General features: G+C 44.7%; 2 protein-coding genes across 2 annotated transcripts; both read left to right on the top strand.

The window, feature by feature from the left end:
• The first annotated feature begins 2928 nt into the window (after nucleotides 1–2928).
• On the top strand, nucleotides 2929–6310 carry LOC139364814 (amine oxidase [copper-containing] 3-like). The gene is made up of 4 exons (XM_071101938.1): nucleotides 2929–4561; nucleotides 4777–5062; nucleotides 5172–5304; nucleotides 5430–6310. Exons 1-4 carry the CDS (start codon nucleotides 2989–2991, stop codon nucleotides 5712–5714), a joined length of 2277 nt encoding a protein of 758 aa, XP_070958039.1. The 5' UTR covers nucleotides 2929–2988; the 3' UTR covers nucleotides 5715–6310.
• A 4855-nt stretch (nucleotides 6311–11165) lies between these two features.
• On the top strand, nucleotides 11166–14428 carry LOC139364815 (glucose-6-phosphatase catalytic subunit 1-like). Its single transcript, XM_071101939.1, has 5 exons — nucleotides 11166–11609; nucleotides 11827–11936; nucleotides 12795–12900; nucleotides 13076–13191; nucleotides 13425–14428. Exons 1-5 carry the CDS (start codon nucleotides 11392–11394, stop codon nucleotides 13931–13933), a joined length of 1059 nt encoding a protein of 352 aa, XP_070958040.1. The 5' UTR covers nucleotides 11166–11391; the 3' UTR covers nucleotides 13934–14428.
• Nucleotides 14429–16039: the final 1611 nt, after the last annotated feature.

Raw genomic sequence — 16039 nt, 5'->3', positions numbered from 1 at the left:
TCACAATAACGGCACTTACAGTTGACTGGGGCAAAAATCTGACAAACTGACTGACTTGTTGGAAAGGTGGCATCCTATGATGGTGGAACATTGAAAGTCACTGAGCTCTTCAGCAAGGCCATTCTACTGCCAGTGTTTGTCTATGGAGATTGAATGGCTCTGTGCTTGATTTTATACACCTGTCAGCCACGGGTGATCAATCAGGTCTCCATACCCACATCGATAACCACACATGCAGCCTAGCATTTTGGGGGCCCTAAGCAAAACATATATATTTTTGTAATTATGAATTGTGTTGCTATATTGGATCAATAGAATATGGGGAATAAAATGTATCCAAATATACCAGTTAATCCTGAAATTAAACCTAGATTCCTTAATTGAAGCATAAAAATAGAAAGCCATCCATATCGCGGTCACCAACGCCCCACTACCGGACGAGCTAAACACCTTTTTCTCATGATTCGAGGACAATGACCCTAAGCTGCCGAGGAGAGCCCCCGATGACAACGTGGGCTACACACCCAGGACATATGTAAATCATTCAAATGTGTTAACCCTCACAAGGCTGCCGGCTCAGACGGCATTGCTAGCCCTGCCCTCAGAGCATGTGCAGACCCGCTGGCTGTTGTCTTCTCTGACATTTTCTCTGCCTAGGTCATATCGGTCAGGCCGCTATACCTTCAAGATGTCCACTATCATCCCTGTGCCCAAGAAAGGGAAAGTAACTGAACTGAATGACTACCGACCAGTAGCACTCACTTCTGTTATCATGAAGTACTTAAAGATGCTAGTCAAAGACCATATCACCTCCCTCCCTGACTCTCTCCAATTCGCCTACCGCCCTGACAGATCCACAGACGACGCAATCGCCATTGCACTGCACACTGCCCTTAGCCACCTGGACAAAAGGAATGCATACGTGAGGATGCTGTTCATCGACTAAAGCTTGTTCTTCAATATCATAGGGTCTGAACTCCTCCTTATGCAACTGGGTTCTTGGCCTCCTGACGGGACACCCCCAGGTGGTGAAGGTAGGCAACATTACCTCGTCAACACTGATTCTCAACACAGGGGCCCCACAAGGGTGCGTCCTCAGTCCCCTTCTGTATTCCCTGTATACACACGACTGTGTGGCCTCACACAGTTCCAACTTCATCATCAAGTTTGCTGACAACACGACAGTAGTAGGCCTGATTACCAACAACGACAAGACAGTTTACAGGTAGGAGGAAGGCTCTCTGACGGCGTGGTGCCAGGGAAACAACCTCTCCCTCAATGTTAGAAAAACAAAGGAGCTGATTGTGGATTTCAGGAGGAACCAGGCTGGACACGCCCCCATTCTCATCAACGGGGTCGCCGTGGAGACAGTCAATAACTTAAAATTCCTTGGTGTACACATCTCAGAGAACCTGAAATGGTCTAACCACACGGACACGTGAAGAAGGCACGACAGTGACTCTTCAACCTCAGGATGAAGAAGAAATTCGGCCTGTACCGAAGGGCCCTCCACAGTGTTCTACAGGTGCATCATCGAGAGCATACTGTTGTGCTGCATCACTTACAGCAACTCCACCGCCACGGACCGTAAGGCGCTTCAGAGGGTGATACGTGCAGTCAAATTCACCATTGGGTGCACACCGCCTGCCCAACAGGACACCTACAACACCAGGTGTCGCAGGAAGTCCAAGATGATCATCAGGGACCCCAGCCATGCCCTGTTCACCCTGCTTCAATCACTCAGATGCAAACAGTTGTAAGGGATTTCTGGCCTATGTTCATACAAGAGACCACAGGAAATGTATTTGTTCAGAGGTTAGTTTGTTTAATAAGGATTGCAACCTGGAGTATACACTTACAGTAATTTACAAGTAACACACTCAGTTCTCAAGATGGTGTTTGCCCTTTTTCTCCCCTACTATGGTTAAAGCAGCACAGGGTGAAGTCCCTGTGCTGCTTTATAAGCTCATAATTATCAGTTGCTAATACAAAATTGTCTCTGCTAGCCATGTTTTGAGGGTATACATTGTTCATTTAAATTTAGGCCTACATTGTTTACAAACATTGGTGTAAAACAAGCTTATATTTTGGGTTCTGATGGGGTAAGTCTACGACAGTTGAACTACCTCATGAATCAATGGGTATAGGCTATATCATTCATGTATAGCCTATATCCAAAAATGGATGTAGCAACTAAGAGTTATAGCTGTGTTTGTTGGTTAGAATAAGAGAGCTCCTTTTACGGCTTGCCTCAGAAAGAAAAGTGAGGAGCGCTATACACTATAAACCTACTTCAAACTGAGGACTTTCAGAAAGGCTGCCAAGACTTGTGGCTTTCCACTTACATCAAATGTTGGGAAGAGAATGTTGGCTGCGTTCCGAAACGGAAAACTATTCCCACCAGGGTCCAGGAAACACCGCGGGCGACAACAGACGAATCAAGGCGGCGTTCTTTCACTTCGACAGTGCAGTGAGTCCCAGTCTAGTGAAAATCAACAAAAGCAACACCATCAATTGTTTTGCCTGCGCGTGATGCCTGGTTTATAGAGGCTTCCAAACTAAAATAACCATTATAGTGTATTTCAACTTCAAGAAGAAGTTGCTCTTGCAAACCACATTTTACATGTACAAATAAAAATATATTTAAATAAATAATAAATAATAAATAAATAAATATATCAACATAACCAAGTCCCTTGAACGAGTATTTATTTGACAGGAACGTGCAACCCTTTCCACAGTATGTGCGTCAAATACACTTTACGCAGGAGGAATGTTGGCCTTTATCCAAAAACTATTGGATTAAATCCCGACAATTGCATAACTTTATTCAAAGTATGGGAGAACTTTGCATTTCTTGAGGGTGCTGCATGGGGGTGGGACGAGGGACGGACGGGTGTGGCTCATCCCAAATTCACTTGCGCGCCTAATCTTATTTTATGCTCCTCGCAATCGCCTCCTCTATCCAGAACACCCCATGGTGTTTAGATGGTGGTTTTGAGAATGATTTCATTAGTTAAATGGATATTGATACTCTTTGGCCTGATCTCAGTAATAGCGAATATTGTCATTGTATGTCTTTACTCAGGTAGGCTGCCCAAATGCTCCTCGAAGCCGCATCATGTTATCAAGGGAAAACACAATGAACGCAGCGCGGTGTTTGCTGACCTGTCCGCCGAGGAATATCTCCAAGTCCGCGACTATATGAGTAATCAGAAAGACTTAGATATTTCTGTCAATGCGCTTACAAAGCCTTCAGGGAATTTTATCTTCTTAATTGATGTTTTGTTGCCAAGGAAAGCAGATGCGCTTGGCTACCTAGATAACAATAAGCCCAAGCCGGTGAGAGAGGCGACTGCGGTGGTTTTCTATGGCACCCTTGGGCACATTAAAGAATATGTGGTGGGACCTCTCCCCAACCCGATTTACCACCGCGATGTCACCGTTGAGAGGTATAAAGAAGAGTTGCCCATCAATGCGCGTACGGTCACCATTGGTGAATATGCACTTATTTCCAAGTTTATTAATGAAGAGGTATTTACAAAACTTGGTAAAATTGTGAAAGAAAGTTTTGATGTCAGTAAAGAGAAAACCCTGAATTATTTCGAAGGCATGCCTCGGGGTGTCAAATCGGGAGAGAGACAGACATGGATATCTTTCTTTCGTGATTTGAGTGGGATGTACATCCACCCTGTAGGTTTGGAAGTTTTAATCAACCACGAAAGCACCAACGCATCTCTTTGGAGTGTGAAGAGATTACTTTATAACGGACAGTACTTCGACAGTGTGGAGGATCTTCTAAAACAATATGATGATGGAAAAGTGACTAAAATTGTGTATAAACCTGTCCAGAACTATGCATCACTCAAACTTAAAAGTAAACCCACCGGTTTAAGCCCTCAGCAGTTTTACGCGCAAGGTAAACGCTTCAGTGTCAAGAATAATCATGTTATGTATCTCGAATGGAGTTTTGCGTTTGGTCTGAGTTCCCTCACCGGTATGAGAGTTTTTGACGTTCGTTTCAAGGGGGAGAGGATAGCTTATGAGGTTAGTGTTCAAGAGGCAATGTCAGTTTATGGTTCCATCACACCCGGCATGATTCTGACTAAGTTTTTGGACTCTAGTATCGGAATAGGTCGCTTTGCGCACGAGCTCGTTCGAGGCGTGGATTGTCCGTACGCGGCAACCTACATCGACACTTTCCGATACATTGACGTCAGTGCACCTCAGAGATTCAGGAATTCAATTTGCCTTTTTGAGCACAATACAGGCCGTCCTCTCAGAAGACACTTTTCTGACTTTTTCAGCAATAGTTATGGTGGCATGGTTAACAGTGCCTTAGTTTTTAGGACCATTACGGCCATAGGTAACTATGACTACTTGTGGGACTTCATTTTTTATCAGAGCGGCTCTGTTGAGGCCAAAGTGCATGCCACTGGATACATATCGTCATCTTTCAATGTTGACGGCAATCTCAAATACGGACACCAGGTGGCAGAAAATACTATTGGGAACATCCACACTCATTTCATCAACTTCAAAGTTGACCTGGACGTGTTGGGTAAGTGTGAACAATACATTTGGCCGAGTATGAACCGATGAAAGGTCAAGCACAGTTCTAAATGTTTTAAATGTTCTTGTGGCCACTGAAGACCTGGTTTTAACCCTGGTTAGTTACATTGGTGCTGGACGTGTCTGTGAGTTATCTTTCATTTCAATGATAGGATTATAACAGATCCAATAATTCGAATTTGGAATTGGGTTTCTGTACCACAGGGGTTGAGAATGTATTCCAGACCAAGGACATGAAGTTTATGAATGTGTCTTTACCCTGGATGCCGGAGCGCTATGCCATGGTTCCTCAGCTGGTGGAGGCCCAGCTAAAGACTGAGAAGGAGGCTGCTCTCCGCTACGACACCAAGACGCCACGCTACCTTCACATCGCCAGCAACCGCACCAACCGCTGGGGCCACCAGCGCTCCTACCGCCTCCAGGTGGTCAGCTTCACCGGTGACAGCCTTCCAGAGACGGAGCCAGAGGAGAAGTCCATGTCTTGGGCTAGGTGAGTCTCCCTCCCCTCTCCTCCTAAGGAAGGTCCTACTTCCTAAAACACAGGTTACAGGTAGACCAAAGGCAAAGCAGTTTGACCAACTTTTGTTATTTTATTACAGGTATAAAGTGGCCATCACTAAGCACAAAGACTCCGAGCAGACCAGCAGTAGCCTGTACAGTCAGAACAACATGTGGACACCAGCAGTGGACTTCAGCAAGTACATTGAGGATGACGAAAGCATTGAAAACCAGGTATGTTTTTTATCTTATGGCCGTTGTCCTTACATATATTTTACCCCTCTCTTGAGATTTGCACATTTTCAGGTCATTGATAAATGAAGGTTTGGTAGTCACCGAATTAGTGCTTTTTCGTCTAGGACCTGGTTGCCTGGGTAACCACCGGCTTCCTCCACATTCCTCATGCTGAGGACATCCCCAACACAGTTACCGTTGGAAATGGAGGCGGAGTGATCCTGAGACCACATAACTACTTTGATGAGGACCCGTCTATTCACTCTCCAGACGGGGTGTACATCAGTCCAGGGTCAGAGGGAAACTGTGAAAATAACAAGATGGCCTGCTTGGCTGAAGACGCATGCAGCCCAGTCGTTGAACCCTTCACCTACAATGGGTTTGAAGGGACCATAAAGTTTGAAGAGTGAAAAAATAAGTCCCCAGTCCCAATCCTGAGTGTGCTCTGCGCTAAACACTAAAACACTTATAAAAACGTGAATCTTGCCCAAGACAACATTAGAAATAATTAAGAAACAGCATTGGATTTCTAATTTGGCATGGACTCTACAAGTTGTCAAAAGTGTTCCACAGGGATGCTGGCCCATTTTGACTCCAATGCTTCCCACAGTTGTTTCAAGTTGGCTGGGTGTTCTTTGGGTGGTGGACCATTCTTGATGCACACGGGAAACTGTTTAAGAGTGGAAAAACCCAGCGGCGTTGCCGTGTGCCTGGCACCTGCTATCATACCCTGTCCAACAGCACTTACATCTTTTGTCTTGCCCATTAACCCGCTAAATGGTACACTCACTGTATATATTCAACTCAATACAGTATAGGTTTATATCTGCTCATTTGAATACTTTATCACTGCACTGAGGCTTTTCAATTCACTTTCGTCTGACCACTCTCTGTATGAGGAGGAAGCTGGGACTCTCCGTTGATTGTTTTGTTTATGTTTTTACCTTACACAGAAGAATGAATCTCTCTAGTTGTCTCTCCCAATAAAAATAATTGTTTAAAATGGTCCGGTCCTCAGCTGTTTCCTGTTTTTTCAGTCTTTCTACTCCCCATGGTGTCTGCAGAGACCAGATCAAAGTGGGTGAATGAACTCCCCACCCCTCCTCACTTCATGGGAGCACAAGTTCTTGTTGTAATGCATTTGAATACATTGGAAACATTTTTTTAGTTAAGAACAAATTCTTATTTACAATGACGGCCTACACCGGCCAAACCCAGACGACGCTGGGCCAACTGTGCACCACCCTATGGGACAATCACGGCCGGTTGTGATACAGCCTGGATAAGAATGAACTTTTTTTTTCACAGTACAATAGGGTAACAAATTTAAACAGCACTGCAATTAATTTCCTGTAAACATGCATTTCTGGGGGGTTTGTTGCACAAGATTTGGTCATTTTTTAAGTCCATTGCGAGTCTGTAATTTCCCCCATTGGATAACCCACAGATTTTGTAACATATCTTGGCGCAGCCTCCAATCCTTACAAAAGGTGACCTGAAAATGACCTCCTCTCGCTGGCCATCGTAAATATTTGAAGGAATGTCCATACAGGTAACAGGCCTCTTACGCTGAACTTTGTCCACATTTTGGAGTGATGGATTTCTGCTCCGGTGCTAAGTGCCTCTTAGACCTGTGTAGGCTGCTCATCACACACACGCATGCACGCACACATGTCTACTCCCACCTGTGTTGCAAAACGTCTGTTTGAATTTAACCTTCCACTTTCAATACATTCCACTCACACTGTGTAGACATTTAGTTACAGACCAGATGTTAAAGTGTTAGAATGTGAGGGGAATGGATACATTGAACCAACACTGGAGTTAGTGGTGTCAGAGAAAACGTTCCTATGGAGATTACCACATCTGGGTTCGCATGATTTCGGTCAGACACTAAGGACACTTTGGTTTGTCGTCCATTCTAATTCATGTCTGCAGGCTAGCTTGGTTAAAACAAGAAACATTTGTAAAAAAAAATTATAAAAAAAACACTCATTTGTCAAATTCCTAACTTGACTCCTGACATAGCAACCACACCCCCCTCCCCCTAAATAAAGAGGAGATAACTGCATCTGTGTTAATGTCAGGGACATTTTCCACTGGATTCAAACTCTCAGCTGCCTGGTGCTGGTCACCCCAACATCCTCGCCCTGTGACCTTCCTGCTCCACTAACCATATAACGGTCATGAGTCATGACCAGTAGACTGCTCCAGTTACTGGTAAGAACCCCCCACACACTGATCTCAGAGGTAGACCAAATACTGGTTGTCAGTCTCTCCAGAGGCACCTTCATTCTGAGAGTCACTCCCTTGGAGTTGAAAAGTCTGCGCCAAGATTACTAGACTTAGACTAAGCAGTAAGAAGACTTGAATAGAGGAATATACACAGGATAGCCTATAGCCTATGTAACAGTATAACTTTAGACCGTCCCCTCGCCCATACCCGGGCGCGAACCAGGGACCCTCTGCACACATCAACAACAGTCACCCACGAAGCATCGTTACCCATCGCTCCACAAAAGCCGCGGCCCTTGCAGAGCAAGGGGAACTACTACTTCAAGGTCTCAGAGCAAGTGACGTCACTGATTGAAACGCTATTTAGCGCGCACCACCGCTAACTAAGTTAGCTGTTTCACATCCGTTACACCTACATAGAAAGATAACATATTTCTATACAACATTAGATCAAATGCTGGCCAGATAAAACCACACATCTTTAGCTATTTCCCTGAGTTCACTTGAGCTTGATTTTCATTTCATAATGAAAGACCCATGCACAACTATTAGGTAACTTCAACCATGGGAAATGTTTTTCTTTATGGCAACAAGAAAATCTAGCAAAAAGTACTCAATGTCAGGGTCTCTTGGTTCAGGGCATGCTGTGAAGAGTCTAAACTGACTTGGGAAAGTATGTTGGAAGTTTCTATAAAGAACCTTACTGTCATAACAGGACTGTTTATCATTTGGATTCTCTTGGCAGACTGCCTGGCGAGACATCGAGAGCAACATGGGTGTCACATACTATAACTTCCTCTGTCTATTCTCAAGGGCAATAGATGGAAAGTTGCCTACAAGTTGAGGTTCGTGATAGTATAGTACAACACTTCCTTTGATCCTGTAGTCCTTAATTAGTCTTGTTTCTCTTTCAACAACAACTTCTATAACAGATGCATAAATGTTGAACAGACCAGATGACTTTATAAACAAGACCTCAACTTTATGGCTAAATTGTATTGTGTAAACACAGTGATGCTATTTTAATACACTAATATATCTGATGCAACGCATCAGATGATTGTTTATTCAATATTTCAATGTGCGTGTACCCTATTAAAATAAACCATCAATTAAATGAAATCTAGGCCTCTGCATGGTGAGACCCCAGTATTTGACTACCCTTTGGAACTTCCTCAAAGGTAAGCCTCTCCAACTGATGAAAGAGGATGCTGACAGAGTCCAGAAACTCGGGGAGGAATCCAAAAATCTCCCATTGACATCAATGTATTGTTTCCGCAAAAGTCTGAGCCTTGTGATTCCCTGGTGCTAAAAGTCTCCTGTAGACTGTTATCCTCCTTTTATAACGTGGTGAACAACAGCAACACTAGACAATGTAATGAACGCATGGTGACCTGCACAGGTTTCCTCTCTAATGCATCATGCATCCTCACACTTGTGATGAATGTGTTGGGGATGTCTGTAATCATTAACTGATAGACCTGGTTTGGTCATAACTCACAGTCCCAAACAGCCACAGCTCAGAGGACTGATCTCAATACAAAGCAGACAACCATTGGCTGAACATTCAATATTTGGACAACTGTGTGTTTTTCTCTAGTTTATCAGCACAGTCCACTGGGACAGATGGTACCTTGGGGTGCAGGGCAGTGATGTTGGTGATGTGGTCTATGGCAAGGGTATTATTGGTGATGGAGTGCCCGGTTTAACCTCTGTTTTAATTCTGTTTATTAAGCCTGGTTATAGCACTCTGGTAATCAACATGGCGCAATTAAGACAATTGCCTTGTTAATCACAGACGTATTTGTGTAGACAATAACAAGAGGCTCTTGGCTGAGTAAACATATTCACAGTTACATGTTTCATAGCAGAGATCAACCACAGTTAATGACCTCCTTGAGTTTCAATCTCACACCAGTAGCAGTCCCTTTGCTGGCTAGAAAATATCAATAGCTTTGAAATGGATTTACAAATGTTACATGAATAAATATCGCAAAAATAAATCCTATTATACCATCAGGGAAGAGTTCAACAAAACACACTTAGATCATGCATCTCTCACCTGGTTTCCCCTCCCCACCCCACCCCACACACACGTTCACTTGTCTCCCCCCTCCCTAAACGTGTTTCTCAAGGAAAAGCCATCCGCTCCATTAGGGCAGTTGGAGGGGTGGGGGACGGACATGAAATGGGAATTGTAGGATGTGTGTGTACGTGTGGTGGGCTGCACAGTGGGACCATGCTAGTGTTATTTTTAGCTCCCTGGGGAAGATTATGGTTTGTGGAGCAAACAACAGCAGCAGCAGCAGGCAAGGAACAGGCCTAATGTCTGTCAGCCGGCCACGGCCAGATAACATATCACCTTGGAAACTTGTGCTGGTTGGAGGGTGGTGACTGGGAACACTCAGCTAGAAGTAAACACAGACCCTCTCATCCTCCCCTCCTCTTCCCTCCATGCCTACCCTCACTAAACGAGGCTACACTCTTTTCCATCACTAGCTCGGCATGCCTGTTCAGTGTGGGTTTTTCCATATTGCCCTCTTTTTTTCCCCTCCTCCTTTGGCCTTCAGCAACACATGCAAAGTAGTATGTCCTGGAAAAGTCCTCTTTCTTAAAATGGTTAACCATACACTCTTAGAAAAAAAGGAGCTATCTAGAACCTAAAAGGGTTCTTCGGCTGTCCCCATAGGAGCACCCTTTTTGGTTCCAGGTAGAATCGTTTTGGTTCCAGGTAGAACTCTTTTGGGTTCCAAGTAGGACCCTTTCCACAGAGGGTTCTACATGGAACTCAAAAGTGTTCCACGTGGAACCAAAAAGGGTTCTCCTATGGGGACAGCCAAAGAACCCTTTTGGAACCCTTGGAGAGTACATGTAGTTTAAAGCAGTCATTGAATGAAATAAGAATGATGGATCAATGAGACATTGAGAGATATTGAACTCTTGAAAGGAGAAATCCGTCAGCGATTCATTGGCGCTTATATTGAACCCATACTCTTGTTATTGTTCAACTCCACTATCCCCATAAGAGGGCAATCAGGCAGCAGGGGAAAAAGAACACTTCACATTTACTTCATCTGGCATCTACTCACTCTGAGCTCTCAACAGGGCAGGGAGCGATAACTGGAGGAGCAGCCCCTGCACATGCATGACACGTGACGGTGATGATGAGTATGTGTGCATGCATATGTCTTTCAGCGGAGGCTGGTGGGAGGAACAATAGCAGGACTGGCTTATTATAATGGCTGGAATGGAATTAATGGAACGGAGTCAAGCATGTGGTTTCCACATGTTTGATGTGTTTGATACCTTTCCATTGATTCCATTCCAGCCATTACAATGAACCCGTCCTCCTATAGCTCCTCCCACCAGCCACCACTGGTGTGTGTGTTCGCGCGTGCATGTGTGTGTGTGTGGGGGGGGGGGGGGGGGGGTGTCCAGCAATACAAGGCCACAGGTAGTCCCCATGGTGATGCACTGGCCAGCTGGCTGCAGTGCAGTCGGTCATGATGTAATGTTTGTCCAGTTCTTTTCCCTCCTCACTCTCTCCAGTTCAAAGATCAGGCGTGGTGGAGTGACCAGGTGTGTACATAGGGTATAAAAGGGTATGGCAGTGGTGACAGGTGGACAGACAAGTAGCACACACTACAAGGGCTGCACAGAGACCTCACACCACTACCTCTTGACTTTATCGGACAATACACACAGAACTATGGTACTGCCAGCGGGCAACTCAGCAGACACCTCTGCTCTTCTGACATAAGATATCAGACAAGGCAGCAGCTATAGATCAGTTGTCGAAGACTGTACTTAACGTTAGTGTGACTGTCAGATACAGTGAACTAGAGAGCAGCCATGGACACCGTCCACGCCTATGGGGTTAGCACCACACGATACCTCCAGACTCACTACAGGGACACTCAGAGCTGGTTCCTGTTTGTTTCCATGGCAGCTGACCTGCGGAACACCTTCTTTGTCTTCTTCCCTGTGTGTTTCCACCTGCGGGAATCAGTGGGGATCAAGCTGGTCTGGGTGGCTGTGGTGGGAGACTGGCTCAACCTTATCTTCAAATGGTAGGTGACTACCAATACTAATCACAGTGCTCAGATGCTAAGATAAAGAATAACAATATAATATGTATATTTCCAGGATGAAAATACTGCAGGTTCCGAATGTTTTAACAATGCTATGAGAACGATCCAACAGATGATCCCTCCATTTTGTATGTTGCCAGACAGAGGAGGATTCAATATGTGATACATGATATATTACTCTCTCATGTCTACACAGGATCCTGTTTGGCGAGCGTCCCTATTGGTGGGTTCAAGAGACTCCTTACTATGCCAACTCATCAGCGCCACAAATTGAGCAGTTCCCTATGACCTGTGAGACTAGTCCAGGTGAGTCTGTTTGTCTGCTGCTGGTGGCAAAACCACTTTCCCTTCTGGAGAATCCGTGCAGTATTTTCAACTCAAATTAATTAAATTCCATTATTATTTTTTAATTTTTTAAAAATCTTTATTTAACTAGGCAAGTCAGTTAAGAACAAATTCTTATTTACAATGACGGCCAACCAAAAGGCAAAAGGCCTTCTGGGGGGCTGGGATTAAAAATACAAATAAATTTAATAAAAATATAGGACAAAACACACATCACGACAAGAGAGACAACACAACACTACATACAGAGAGACCTAAGACAACAACATAGCATGGAAGCAACACATGACAACACAGCATGGTAGCAACACAACATGGCAGCAGCACAACATGGTAGCAGCACAAAACAGGGTACAAACATTATTGGGCACAGACAACAGCACCCCATTGGCAAGAAGGTAGAGACAACAATACATCACGCAAAGCAGCCACAACTCTCAGTAAGAGCGTCCATGATTGAGTCTTTGAATGAAAAGATTGAGATAAAACTGTCCAGTTTGAGTTTTTGTTGCAGCTCGTTCCAGTCGCTAGCTGCAGCGAACTGAAAAGACGAGCTTTAGGGAACTTTAACAGAACGTGACTGGCAGAACGGGTGTTGTATGTTGAGGATGAGGGCTGCAGTAGATATCTCAGATAGGGGGGAGTGAGGCCTAAGAGGGTTTTATAAATAAGCATCAACCAGTGGGTCTTGCGACAGGTATACAGAGATGACCAGTTTACAGAGGAGTATAGAGTGCAGTTTGATTCAGTTGGATTCCATTCAGTTCGCAATTTTTCTTTCAAGCAAAACTGTACTTGAAAGCAGTTCTCCTCTCACAGGAAGTCCGTCGGGTCATGCCATGAGTGCTGCAGGGGTTTACTACGCTATGATCTCATCACTCCTCGCCATCCTCCTCAAGGAACATGGGGGTCACATCAAGAACTGGTAAGAGGACAAATTCTGTTGTTTATGTTGTTTATCAGAGTTTATCCGCTAGACACAATTATCTAGATTGAATGATCCAACTCTAGGTGACTGTGTGTCTTTCCCCGTGTGTGTGTGTGTGTGTGTGTGTGTGTGTGTGTGTGTGTGTGTGTGTGTGTGTGTGTTTGTGTGTCAGGTGTGTCCGCGGGACCCTGTGGGCTGTCTTCTGGTGTGTGCAGGTGTGTGTCTGCCTCTCCAGGGTTTTCATTGCTGCCCACTTCCCTCACCAGGTTGTCGCTGGGGTCGTCACAGGTCAGTGGAGAGCCCCAACTCTTATACCGAATTCTAAATCAAACCCTAACCCTACCCTGTTGTGTATGTGTGCCATTCAGAGGGTGAATGGGCAAGACAAAATTATTTAGGTGTCTTTGAACGAGGTATGGTAGTAGGTCCCTGGCACCTTTGTTAGGTGTTTTCCCAATTGAGAACATGCAAGTGAAAGCTGGGAAAGAACTTCTCTTTGACAAGCCTGTCCGTTTTCCTAGGCATCCTAGTGGCGGAGATCTTTGACCGGATCCAGTGGATCTACAGGGCTAGCCTGAGGCGCTACATCTACACCACCCTCTCCCTGCTCTCCTTCGCTGTGGGCCTTTACCTGGTCCTCAGGGGCCTGGGGGTGGACCTGCTCTGGACCCTGGACAAGGCCCAGCGCTGGTGCCAGCGGCCCCAATGGGTCCACATAGACACTACACCCTTCGCCAGCCTCCTGCGCAACACCGGCACTCTGTTAGGCCTGGGCTTGGGCTTGCACTCGCCCCTCTACGCCGAGGCCCGGAGAGTTGGCGGTGGCGCCACCTACAGGCTGGCATGTGTGGGCGCCACACTGCTGCTGCTCCACCTACTGGACTCATTCAGGCCACCAGCCCACACCAGGGCTCTGTTCTACCTGCTGTCCTTCTGTAAGAGTGCCACTGTGCCCCTGGCCACTGTGGGCATAGTGCCCTACTGCGTGGCCGGGGCAGCGGGACAGAATGGAAAGAAACACCAGTTTTGAACTATTTCGAACTTATTGTAATTCTGTGAGAAATGCCATGAAGGGACAGACAGAGGCGGACTGTCATAGGAGAGGCAGGAATGTTCACCCCAGTTGAAAGGGCTTGAAGGTCGGTCAATAGACACTTGCTGCATGAGGTGGATGTTTTATATTAGATTTTTTATTTTATTTTTTGTCACATGCACAGATGTAGTTGCAGTGTACAGTGAAATTCTTAAGCTCCGAGCTCCAGCAGTGCAGGTGTGAATGAAACAATAAAAAAATATTATTATTATTATTATTATTATGTATACATGTTTACAACATGACAATGGTAAATATAAATGTTCATTGGGTGTGGGCAGGGTAATTGTCCGTTGGGGGGATAAAATGTCCATTGAGGGATCAGCTGTCGTTTTTCAATGGAGAAGGGCTGGTAACCTCACACAGTGCAGTGGTCATGGACAGGGCTTGCCCTGAGAAATTAGACAGCATAATAAATCCGTTATTAGCTCACTACTTGGTTTTCTTTTCATATGATATGAGAGAATATTCTTTTAAAATTAAATATATATATTTTTTTATTGTGTACAATCCACATTAATCATGCTCTATGAAACAGACACTTTTCCTGTAAATGCCCTGTGATTTATAATACCCAATGGCACATTTTATTTGACAATCAAATAGCATAATTAATAATCACTTACTGTAGATAGACCACAGTTCATTTATTTGTTATCGCTCTCAGCCAGAAAAGCCTGTGGAGGATTCCGTCTTTAGATTGTAAAATCAAGAAGCACTCCCAATCGGTTTCTTGTCTTCATGAAATATTGTTATAGGGAGAGAAGGAGGGTGAGCACAGAATTACATATATACTGAACAAAAATATAAACGCAACAAAGTGTTGGTCCCATGTTTCATGAGCTGAAACCAAAGAGCCCAGAAATGTTCTATACGGACAAAAAGCAGATTTCGCTCAAATGTTACGTACAAATTGGTTTTACATCCCTGTTATTGAGCATTTCTCCTTTGCCAAGATAATACATTCACCTGACAACTGTGGCATATCAAGAAGCTGATTAAACAGCATGATCATTACACAGGGGGAGCATGCAATTGAATGACTGCAGGAATGTCCTCCAAAGCTGTTGCCAGATAATTGAATGTTCATTTCTCTATCATAAACTGCCTCCAACGTTGTTTTAGAGAATTTGATAGTATGTCTAACCGGCTTCACAACCGCAGACCACGTGTACTGCAGTCCGCCGCAAAACCGACTTCAGTGGGCAAATGCTCATCTTCGATGGCCACTGGCAAGCTGGAGAAGTGTGCTCTTCACGGATGAATCCCAGTTTCAACTGTACCAGGCAGATGGCATTGTGTGAGCGAGTTGTCAATTTTGTGAACAGAGTGCCCCATGGTGGTGGTGGGGTTATGGTATGGGCAGTCATAAGCTACGGACAATGAAAACAACTGCATTTTTATCAATGGCAATTTGAATGCACAGAGATAACGTGATGAGATCCTGAGGCCCATTTTCGTGCCATTCATCCGCCGCAACCACCTCATGTTTCAGCATAATAATGCACGGCCCCATGTTGCAAGGATCTGTACACAATTCCTAGAAGCTGATCATTTCCCAGCTCTTCCATGGCCTGCATACTCACCAGACATGTCACCCGTTGAGCATGTTTGGGATGCTCTGGATCGACGTGTAAGACAGCCTGTTCCAGTTCCCGCCAACATCCAGGAACTTCGTACAGCCATTGAAGAAGTGGCCACAATCAATAGCCTGACCAACTCTATGCGAAGGAGATGTGTCGGACTGCATGAGGCAAATGGTGGTCACACCAGATACAGACTGGTTTTCTGATACAAAACCATACTTTTTTTGTTAAAGGTATCAGTGACCAACAGATGCATATCTGTATTCCCAGTCATGTGAAAGCCATAAATTAGGGCCTAATGAATTTATTTAAATTTACTGGTTTTCTTATATGAACTGTAACAGTAAAATCTTTGAAATTGTTGCATGTTGCATTTATATTTTTGTTCAGTATAGAACTCTATAGAACTCAGTGGGAGTGAGACTTAGTAGCAAAGACAGAGTGTGTGGGGGAGGGG

This window comes from Oncorhynchus clarkii, chromosome 13, assembly GCF_045791955.1.
Source record: "Oncorhynchus clarkii lewisi isolate Uvic-CL-2024 chromosome 13, UVic_Ocla_1.0, whole genome shotgun sequence".
In the NCBI taxonomy this organism is placed as follows: Eukaryota; Metazoa; Chordata; class Actinopteri; order Salmoniformes; family Salmonidae; genus Oncorhynchus; species Oncorhynchus clarkii.
This window is presented reverse-complemented; position numbering and strand designations above follow the sequence as displayed.

Bases quoted from the DNA above. Each gene is read 5' to 3' on its own strand.
- LOC139364815 (XM_071101939.1), top strand. From the start codon at position 11,392: ATGGACACCGTCCACGCCTATGGGGTTAGCACCACACGATACCTCCAG. The intron at 11,610-11,826 runs GTAGGTGACTAC...ATGTCTACACAG, and splicing joins CTCAACCTTATCTTCAAATG to GATCCTGTTTGGCGAGCGTC. The intron at 11,937-12,794 runs GTGAGTCTGTTT...CTCCTCTCACAG, and splicing joins GACCTGTGAGACTAGTCCAG to GAAGTCCGTCGGGTCATGCC.
- LOC139364814 (XM_071101938.1), top strand. From the start codon at position 2,989: ATGGTGGTTTTGAGAATGATTTCATTAGTTAAATGGATATTGATACTC. The intron at 4,562-4,776 runs GTAAGTGTGAAC...TCTGTACCACAG, and splicing joins AGTTGACCTGGACGTGTTGG to GGGTTGAGAATGTATTCCAG. The intron at 5,305-5,429 runs GTATGTTTTTTA...TTTTTCGTCTAG, and splicing joins ACGAAAGCATTGAAAACCAG to GACCTGGTTGCCTGGGTAAC.